Here is a 10,394-nt window from a genome sequence, read left to right as displayed (position 1 = left end):
TACCCACTGGGAATGTGATGAAAGAAATAAAATATGACATAAATCATTCTCTCTACTATTATTCTGACATTTCAAATTCTTAAAATAAAGTGGTGATCCTAACTGACCTAAAACAGGGAATTTTTACTGGGATTAAATGTCAGGAATTGTGAAGAACTAAGTTTAAACGTATTTGGCTAAGGTGTATGTAAACTTCTGACTTCAACTGTATATTTATATATATATATTATATATATATATCTGTATATCATTGGTTTTAACTGATGGGATTCAATAAGAACCCTCATCATGCAAAAACTGTTTAGTTTAGAATCTTTGCTAGTTTGATATAATAGTATGAAATAATACCTTGCCGGATTTTTTTTTTTTCTTTTCAGGAGAAAACGTTTTTAGTGAATATGACAATGGAATATGAATATAAATACATCCGTTTTGTCATGGAAACAATAACATACTTATCCCAGTTTATAACGGCAAAAAATGTAATAGTAATAGTTATGATTATGCAATGAAATTATTATTTGGCTATGGGTTTCTGTAGTCCAGTTCCCTCAAAACTACAGTTATGGCGACTCTGAGCGACCAATAAGAGCACAACATGTAGGCTTGCAAGGGACTCTGCTTCACACATAACAGGGAGGGGTGAGTGGAATAGCCGACAGAAAGTTTTAGTACCACTTCATCGGACTCAACATGAACTACGGAGGAACTGGGATCATTGTACAATTATTTACAAATGCCTAGTCACAAACCGTGTCATATTTCTGCTGGCGTTAGTGTGTTTAGGTCTACTGAGCGGTACGTTTTCCCCATATGGTTTTCTCTGGCTTTCATACTTTCCCTGGCGCATGTAATCGGCAATAAATGACCGTTACTTTCTGTTTTTGAAATCTATCGGCTCTGAATTTGCTCATGGGAAACTATCTCTATATGGAAATGTCATCAATAATTGTTGTATTTTTTATATACTGTAGGTTTGTTTTTGTGGGCAGGTGTAGGAGAAATTCTGGAAATTCTGAAATGACTAAGGTGTAATTTACAATATTGCCAAATTCTGATTAACCAATTTTAGTGCAACATTTCTCTTCTTTTGATGAGTTGATAGCAATGACTGTATGGGGTTGATACGTTGTTACTGATGTCAGTGCTTCTTCTTGCTTCCTGCTTTGCAACTCCCTATGCAGAGAAGTTCATCTGAAAGAAGTTTAATAAGATTCATATACACCATCATAGAACATATAATTATTATGAGCATAACATATCATGAAAGAGTATCTTATTATAGGCTATGTTGACAAACATGAGATAATTTGACATGCTACATTTAACATCCCTTATACATCCATCTATTCTAATCTAAACGGATATGTTTTATTCTTCATTGATAATAGATAACTCGTGTTATGGAACAGCAAGTGAGCGATGAAGAAGAACCTCAACCTGTAGTCCTTAGAGAAGAGATCCGGAGGAGGAGAAGAAAGATGAAAGCCTTCACCTCCACCTTCTCCGTGGCCGTGGACCAGATAGCCGTCGAGTTCGTCCTCCCCACCACCACAAAGAGTAGCCGCAGCCCGGACACCTTGCTCCTGGAGGTGGCTGGGAACTGGACGGTGGAGCAGGTGAAAGCCCAGGTGTGGCTGAGGGTAGTAGCCACCAACCTGTGCCCTGAGTTCTACCAGAAGTACTCCCCTGACCACTGCATCCTGCTCTACCAGAAGAAGGGTAACTGGTGTGAGATCTACGATAAGCACCAGGTGTTTCAGACCCTGGACTGCGTCCGCTACTGGAAAGGTAGAAGCTTTAAGTCTTAAATCTGTCTTTTATATCCTTGAATTATTTGTATACGGTATATTTTATTCTGAGGTGTGTTGAGATGTTTTAATAAAGTTGTGTTTGAATCTAAAGCTCTGAAGAAAGATGTGGGGAAGATCCACCTGACCTGCCGGCCTCAGCCCTCCGAGGAGTCCACACAGTACCAGAGGTACCTCAACTACCTGATTGGCTACGACGTCACCGACGTCAGCAACGTGCACGATGACGAGCTGGAGTTCACCCGGAGGAAACTCCTCACACCCCGCAAGATCGAGCTGTCCGACCGGGACCCCAAACTATACTCAATGGACCCTTGGATCACATCCAAGCACCTCCCGGACTACCTGCTCACCAAGGTATGTAACCCCTAACCTGGCTGCTCCAGGGGTGCAGCTCTGCGGGGCGACCCTCTGCTTCTTGCCTGCTCCCAGCCTGTTCTGTGTTGGGTGATGTAGCTGGGTACTGGGACAGCAAAATATTGCCAATTTCCGTTGTCTGTATCATGGATCAATAAAGATTGAATAATATTTTATTCTAGGTGATAAACAGCCACATCCTGCTGGTCATTCACAGGAACAAGGCCAGCCAGACCATCAAAGTGTCCATCGACGACACGCCCGTCCAGGTGCTCCAGACCTTCTTTACCAAGATCTCCAATAAGAGGGCTCTGCTGGGAGTTCCCGAGGATGTTTGTGAGGCAGACTACGTCCTGAGAGTGTGTGGCAGGGAAGAGTATATCTATGGGAACCACCCGGTCAGGGACTTCCACTGGGTCCGACAGTGTCTGAAGAACGGAGAGGAGATCCATCTGGTTCTGGAGTCGGCTCCTAATCCGGGTCAAGACCTAGTCCAGAGAGAGGACTGGGCACAGGTGGATGACTGTACTGGAGTGGCAGGTAAGCTAGCATCAACATTCCCATAGTAATCTTATCAGAATATTTCACCAATAGATTACAATTTACAATATGTGCTTTTCAAGTAAACAATTTGTGCCACAATAACCAATATTATAGCACATGATTTTACTGTGGGTAGTGCTTCTTTGATGATTAAGATGATCCATATTCCTCTGTTCCAACAGGCACCCATGAGCAGCTGACGATCGACGAGAAAGACCACGAGCGGGTCTACACCATCTCTCTGTGGGACTGTCACAGGAAGTTCAGGGTTAAAGTCTTGGGCATAGACATCCCGGCTTTGCCGAGGAACCCAGAGCTGATCGTGTATGTGGAGGCCAGTATCTTCCATGGCCAGCAGCTCCTGGCTCAGGAGAGGACCTCCTCCAAGGCTTTCACTGAGGAGGTGCTGTGGAACGCCTGGCTGGAGTTCAATATACGCATCAGAGACCTGCCCAAGGGGGCTCGCCTCAGCCTACAGGTAAACTGGTCAGCTGTATAAGGTGTATTGGTTTAGTCTGGCAGCCGTATCTATATTTGCTTTAGCCAACATCTTTGTTGTGGGATTTTTTTGTAGAATACCAGTCTATCATTTGGAGAATATAACATGAATCACAACTTAATTCAATTCATTACAATTGAACTCTATTCTCTTTTCTCCTCTCCCCAGGTGTCCTGTGGGAAGGCCCAGACCCAGATCTCTAAGGGCACCTCCTCCTACCAGGACAACGGAGGATCCCCAGGTGGAGGTGGCAGCGGCAGCCATGATGGTAGCAAGACTAAGAATCGTCTCCTGTACTACGTCAACCTGCTGCTGGTGGACCACCGCTCGCTGCTGCGCCAGGGAGAGTTCATCCTCCACATGTGGAAGATGCCTGAGAAGACCGAGGACAACAGCAGCGTCAATGCAGACAAGCTGACCTCAGCCACCAACCCAGACAAGGCCTCCTCCATGGCCGTAGCCATCCTGCTGGACAAGTACTGCTACCCAGTAGCCCTGCCCAAGAGCAGGGAGGGCAAGGCTGCTGGGGGGGAGGGTCGGGAGGCCGAGGGAGGGGAGAGGGGGCAAAGGGAGATGCCTAACCACCTGAGGAAGCAGTTTGAGGTAATTGTTGAGACCGATCCACTGCACCCTCTCAGCCAAGAAGACAAAGAGCTGCTGTGGCACTTCAGAGAGGAGTGTATGCGTCACCCCAGGTAAGACTGACTGGCATGGTCATCTAATACTATATTACTGAATAACTTTGAGTAATCTGAGTTTATATCACAGAAACACTTGTTTCATTCCAATTCCATCTTTCTTAATATGTTTTCTGTACGAGTATCACAGAGATCTTTCGGTGAATATGATTCAGTGCCATTTTTGGGAGTTTTATTGAGATGTTGTAAAACTCGCTACTGTCTCCTCCCAGGGCATACCCCAAGCTGCTGGGCTCTGTGCTGTGGGGTAGACAGGAGGCTGTCCTGGCCACTCATAGGCTGCTGGAGAGGAGCTCTGTGTGGGACCGTAGTGTGCTGGATGTGGGCCTGGCCATGCAGCTGTTAGACTGCCACTACTCTGACGCTCACGTCCGCTCCATGGCAGTACGCAAGCTGGAGACCCTGGGGGACGACGACGTCCTGAGGTACCTGCTGCAGCTGGTCCAGGTGAGTTAGTCGGACTTGTTGGAACCAAAATTTGGCTGAGAAATGTCTGATGCGCTTCGGTCTTGGTTCTGTCAAGATTCGGCCTGTGCCACAGAGGAACCGAGTTTCGTTACCCAGCGCTAGTCATGCAAGTTGGCATTTATTGTCATGACTCTTGTCCCGGAGGCAGAACAGAGTGATTTCACTTTGCAAAGTTAAAATGAGCTATATTGAAAAAATTCATAAAAGCAAACATTTGCTTTTTTGATCTTAATTTAAGGTTAGGTTTACGCATTATGGTTAGCAGTTTGGTTAAGGTTAGGTTGAAAATCTGATGTTATGACTTTGTGGCTGTGCTAGCTAGTGACCACTCTGCAGAGCTGCCTCCGGGACAAGATTCATGACGAGAATGACTAAACTGCTCTAGTCATATGTGGTTGGTCTACCTGTCTCTGAGTGTAGAAGCAAACATAAAAACAAAGTAGTTGTTTAATACATTGACCAGGAAAAAACACAAGAACAACATTTACAGACAAGACTACCTAGTATTTTCCCAGAAGGGAGCACCTGTGGGTAGTTTTGCATGTGCCATTCATCACTGTAGAGTCAAATAACTGTCTCTATTGTCAACAATGAGGCCTTGGTTAAACATGCAAAACAGTATGAGTATGAACAAATCCCCAAACTGGAAGATACTTTATAATGTTGCATTACAGTTTATTGAAACATTTAGCTTGCATTTATGATGTGTTTATATTGAGAAAAATGCATATGTGTTTTTCAGGCTGTGAAGTTTGAGCCGTACCATGACAGTGCCCTGGCCAGGTTCCTGCTGAAGAGAGCTCTCAGGAGTAAGAGGATAGGTCATTTCCTTTTCTGGTTCCTGAGGAGTGAGATCGCCCAGTCCATGCACTACCAGCAGAGGTACGCTGTGCTGCTGGAAGCCTACCTCCGAGGCTGTGGAGAGGACATGCTGCAGGACTTCAGACGCCAGGTGGGTGATCGTATAGCCTTCACCCCGGCCGAGAGTACGGTGTGATGTGTGATCGGACACAGTAGGAGTGGGCGAGGAGAGTTCCTCCACCGTATAATGTGACTGTAAGGCTTTGACGTCGTAGCCAGTCAGGTAATCGAGGTACCTCTGGTACTGTGTGGACTCCTCGGAGGGCTGAGGCCGGCACGTCAGGTGGATCTTCCCAACATCTTTCTTCAGAGCTTTACCTTCAAACACAACTTTATTAAAACATCTCAACACTCCTCACAATGAAATATACCGTATACAAATAATTCAAGGATATAAAAGACTGATTTTTAAAAAGACTAGGTCGCTAAAGTGTCAGATAACGAGGACCTGAATCAAGAATAATCCGATTCATTATCATCAACAGGTGGAGATGACAGAAGCCCTGCAGAAAGTCACCAGGGAGATCAAGGCCATGTCTGCTGAGAAATATGATGTTTCTGCACAAGGTGAGCCTGCCGCCTCAGGTCAACGTACCTCGTATAAGAGATCAAGATAAATTCCTATATAAATGAACATGTAATGAGTCCCGGTGTTATGTTCAGTTGTGTTCCAGCTGCGTCAGAAGCTGGAGAACCTGCAGACGTCTGGGCTGCCAGAGAGCTTCAGAGTGCCCTATGACCCGGGTCTACGGGCTGGTGCTCTGGTGGTGAGTGGAATAATACCTATCCACCTCTATTCTACCGCCCTCTTATTTTCCTCCACGTCTCTTCTCGCTTGTCTCCATCCCTTTCCTCACCATCATTTCCTGCATCCTCCACTAATTGTATTCTTACTCCTCCCTTCTCTCCTGCGTTTGACTCTAAACATGGGTCCCTCTCTTCAGATAGAGCAGTGTAAGGTGATGGCCTCTAAGAAGAGACCGCTGTGGCTGCAGTTTAAGAGGGCTGACCCCACCACCCTGTCCAGTGACACCATCGGGGTCATCTTTAAGGACGGGGATGACCTCAGGCAGGACATGCTCATTCTACAGGTGTGTGGGCTTGCTTTCTCAAGGGGTTAGGCAAAACTGTCCACCAAATGTTCCATGACAAGGAAGTGCTCCTCTTTTTAGATTCTGCTGATCATGGAGTCCATATGGGAGGAAGAGTCTTTGGACTTGTCCTTACTGCCCTACGGCTGTATCTCTACTGGGAATAAAATAGGTATGTCAACTGACTTTACACTGTCATGACGCATTAATAATAATATATTATAACATATAATATATATATATATATATATATATATATGTGCCATTTCTTATGTGCCATTTCTTCATCTCTCTCGCTCTCTCTCTAGGGATGATTGAGATAGTGAAGGATGCCACCACTATTGCCAACATCCAGCAGAGTGTTGTGGGAAGCACAGGAGCATTCAAGGACGAGATCCTCAACCAATGGCTGCGGGACAAGTGTGTGAGCGAGGAAAAGGTAGCTAGCTAGATTAACCCCCACGGTGCTGCAGCGTCTCAGCTGTAGAGGATATAACTGCGGCGCAAAGGGGGAAGGAAACACACCTGCTACATTTCCTGTTACCCAGGGCTTTGTCTGCAGCACTATTCATGCATACTCAGACTGTGTAGGCTGAAGCACCTCCACATTTTCAGCTCTGCTATGTCTATTTTTGAATTGGCCGTTTAGAAATAGCCCAATGCAGCAGTCTCCATAGCTTTAGGGTGGAGGTATACCACATAAGCTACCACAGCGCTAGCAGATGAATAGAGAAAGATGAAACACGGTTTGAGTCACTGTGTTTGCTCCAATGTTGTCTGTGGAAATAATCGAGCAGAGCTGGTTGCATGAAATTGCAGCTCACAAATGCTCTTCATTTCCTCCACTCTTGTCTCTATCACTTCCCTCTCTCTCTCTCTCTCTCTCTCTCTCTCTCTCTCTCCTTCACTCGCCATCATTCTCTCCCTCTCTTTTCCTGTCTTTCTCTGTCTCTCCCCATCTCTCTCTCTGTGTGTGTGTGTGTGTGTGTGTGTGTGTGTGTGTGTGTGTGTGTGTGTGTGTGTGTGTGTCTCTCTCTCTCCTCCCTGTAGTTCCAGCAGGCGGTGGAGAGGTTTGTGTTCTCCTGTGGAGGGTACTGTGTGGCCACCTACGTGCTGGGGGTAGGAGACAGACACAACGACAACATCATGATCACTGAATCTGGTACCAGAGCTCATCCTCATCTCCCTATAGCACAAACATGATACAGTTCTTGGCTTTAAGTGGCTGCCAAAACATTAGGAATACATTCCACAATATTCTATATATGTGGATGAACCCATAGAAAGTGTTTTTCTGTTCATCTGAATGTAGTCATTTGTTTCTGATGTATTGGATGGTTGATCTATAACATGCTTTTTTCCCCCATCGATATGTCTGCCCTCAGGTAACCTGTTCCACATAGACTTTGGCCACATACTGGGGAACTATAAGAGTTTCCTGGGTATCAGTAAGGAGAGGGTTCCCTTCGTCCTCACCCCTGACTTCCTCTATGTCATGGGCACATCAGGGAAGAAGAGCAGCCCACACTTCCAGAGGTTCCAGGTACTCAGACTAACTTGTTGTCTAACTAGTAAAAATACACACACACACACACACACACACACACACACACACACACACACACACACACACACACACACACTTAACTAGAGTATTTACAGTGCCTTGCGAAAGTATTCGGCCCCCTTGAACTTTGCGACCTTTTGCCACATTTCAGGCTTCAAACAGAAAGATATAAAACTGTATTTTTTTGTGAAGAATCAACAACAAGTGGGACACAATCATGAAGTGGAACGACATTTATTGGATATTTCAAACTTTTTTAACAAATCAAAAACTGAAAATTGGGCGTGCAAAATGATTCAGCCCCCTTAAGTTAATACTTTGTAGCGCCACCTTTTGCTGCGATTACAGCTGTAAGTCGCTTGGGGTATGTCTCTATCAGTTTTGCACATCGAGAGACTGAATTTTTTCCCCATTCCTCCTTGCAAAACAGCTCGAGCTCAGTGAGGTTGGATGGAGAGCATTTGTGAACAGCAGTTTTCAGTTCTTTCCACAGATTCTCGATTGGATTCAGGTCTGGACTTTGACTTGGCCATTCTAACACCTGGATATGTTTATTTTTGAACCATTCCATTGTAGATTTTGCTTTTTGTTTTGGATCATTGTCTTGTTGGAAGACAAATCTCCGTCCCAGTCTCAGGTCTTTTGCAGACTCCATCAGGTTTTCTTCCAGAATGGTCCTGTATTTGGCTCCATCCATCTTCCCATCAATTTTAACCATCTTCCCTGTCCCTGCTGAAGAAAAGCAGGCCCAAACCATGATGCTGCCACCACCATGTTTGACAGTGGGGATGGTGTGTTCAGGGTGATGAGATGTGTTGCTTTTACGCCAAACATAACGTTTTGCATTGTTGCCAAAAAGTTCAATTTTGGTTTCATCTGACCAGAGCACCTTCTTCCACATGTTTGGTGTGTCTCCCAGGTGGCTTGTGGCAAACTTTAAACGACACTTTTTATGGATATCTTTAAGAAATGGCTTTCTTCTTGCCACTCTTCCATAAAGGCCAGCTTTGTGCAATATACAACTGATTGTTGTCCTATGGACAGAGTCTCCCACCTCAGCTGTAGATCTCTGCAGTTCATCCAGAGTGATCATGGGCCTCTTGGCTGCATCTCTGATCAGTCTTCTCCTTGTATGAGCTGAAAGTTTAGAGGGACGGCCAGGTCTTGGTAGATTTGCAGTGGTCTGATACTCCTTCCATTTCAATATTATCGCTTGCACAGTGCTCCTTGGGATGTTTAAAGCTTGGGAATTTTTTTTGTATCCAAATCCGGCTTTAAACTTCTTCACAACAGTATATTTTACCTGCCTGGTGTGTTCCTTGTTCTTCATGATGCTCTCTGCGCTTTTAACGGACCTCTGAGACTATCACAGTGCAGGTGCATTTATACGGAGACTTGATTACACACAGGTGGATTGTATTTATCATCATTAGTCATTTAGGTCAACATTGGATCATTCAGATATCCTCACTGAACTTCTGGAGAGAGTTTGCTGCACTGAAAGTAAAGGGGCTGAATAATTTTGCACGCCCAATTTTTCAGTTTTTGATTTGTTAAAAAAGTTTGAAAAATCCAATAAATGTCGTTCCACTTCATGATTGTGTCCCACTTGTTGTTGATTCTTCACAAAAAAATACAGTTTTATATCTTTATGTTTGAAGCCTGAAATGTGGCAAAAGGTCGCAAAGTTCAAGGGGGCCGAATACTTTCGCAAGGCACTGTATCTCATCTAGAGTACTAACACATACCAACCCCCCTCTCTCCCAGGATGTGTGTGTGCGGGCCTACCTGGCTCTGAGGCATCACACCAACCTCCTCGTCATCCTGTTCTCCATGATGCTGATGACAGGCATGCCTCAGCTCACCAGCAAAGAAGACATTGAGTACATCCGCGAAGCGCTGACTGTGGGCCGGCCGGAGGAGGAGGCACAGCGCCACCTGCTGGACCAGATAGAGATCTGCAGGGACAAGGGCTGGACCGTGCAGTTCAACTGGTTCCTACACCTGGTGCTGGGCATCAAGCAGGGGGTGGATAAACGCTCGGCTTAGGGGGCTCCCCTTGTGGTGCCAATGGCTTAGTGGGCTGGCAGCACCAGTGTGATGGGTTCGAATCCCACAAAGGCCACATGTGATAACTGTAAACCACTTTAGGTACAATTACTATGTTGATCAGACTCCCAAATAAGGAGAGGGAGATATAGTCAAAGACCAAAGTCTGGTTCTAAAAGTTTGTCAACCCTTCTCAATGATGTAACCAGCTGTTCCAATACATTACTCATTGACTGTACCATGGACTGTATACAGTACCAGTCTTATTTTTGCACTTTCAAGATCAAAACCTGATCTTACCATATGTTTATGAGTTATACATAAATATTTACTCCTGTTCGCTTCCTAATGCACTGAATCCGATTGTATCATCTGTTAGTATAACATCAGACTTGCATGACTGATGGTGGCAATACCATAATAAACCTGATCGTAGAGAAATATAGTTAT

At 45.0% G+C, this 10,394-nt stretch overlaps 1 protein-coding gene across 2 annotated transcripts; it reads left to right on the top strand.

Annotated features, from left to right (window-relative positions):
* The first annotated feature begins 559 nt into the window (after positions 1–559).
* LOC139392686 (phosphatidylinositol 4,5-bisphosphate 3-kinase catalytic subunit gamma isoform-like) lies at positions 560–10,389 on the top strand. 2 transcript variants are annotated; one of them, XM_071140854.1, is made up of 16 exons: positions 560–798; positions 1,392–1,791; positions 1,906–2,168; positions 2,351–2,708; positions 2,894–3,189; positions 3,379–3,905; positions 4,121–4,355; positions 5,119–5,328; positions 5,723–5,804; positions 5,901–6,004; positions 6,182–6,328; positions 6,410–6,500; positions 6,637–6,767; positions 7,379–7,490; positions 7,714–7,871; positions 9,663–10,385. In XM_071140854.1, the coding sequence occupies exons 2-16, from the start codon at positions 1,404–1,406 to the stop codon at positions 9,942–9,944; spliced, it is 3,384 nt and encodes a 1,127-aa protein (XP_070996955.1). In that variant the 5' UTR covers positions 560–798; positions 1,392–1,403; the 3' UTR covers positions 9,945–10,385. The 2 variants fall into 2 exon arrangements, with proteins under 2 accessions (XP_070996955.1, XP_070996956.1); XM_071140855.1 differs by having other exon boundaries at positions 677–798; positions 2,386–2,708; positions 9,663–10,389.
* The last annotated feature ends 5 nt before the right edge of the window (positions 10,390–10,394 follow it).

Source organism: Oncorhynchus clarkii, chromosome 33 (genome assembly GCF_045791955.1).
Source record: "Oncorhynchus clarkii lewisi isolate Uvic-CL-2024 chromosome 33, UVic_Ocla_1.0, whole genome shotgun sequence".
In the NCBI taxonomy this organism is placed as follows: domain Eukaryota; kingdom Metazoa; phylum Chordata; class Actinopteri; order Salmoniformes; family Salmonidae; genus Oncorhynchus; species Oncorhynchus clarkii.
Note: the sequence above shows the minus strand (reverse complement) of the source record. Positions and strands in the feature narration are given on the sequence as shown.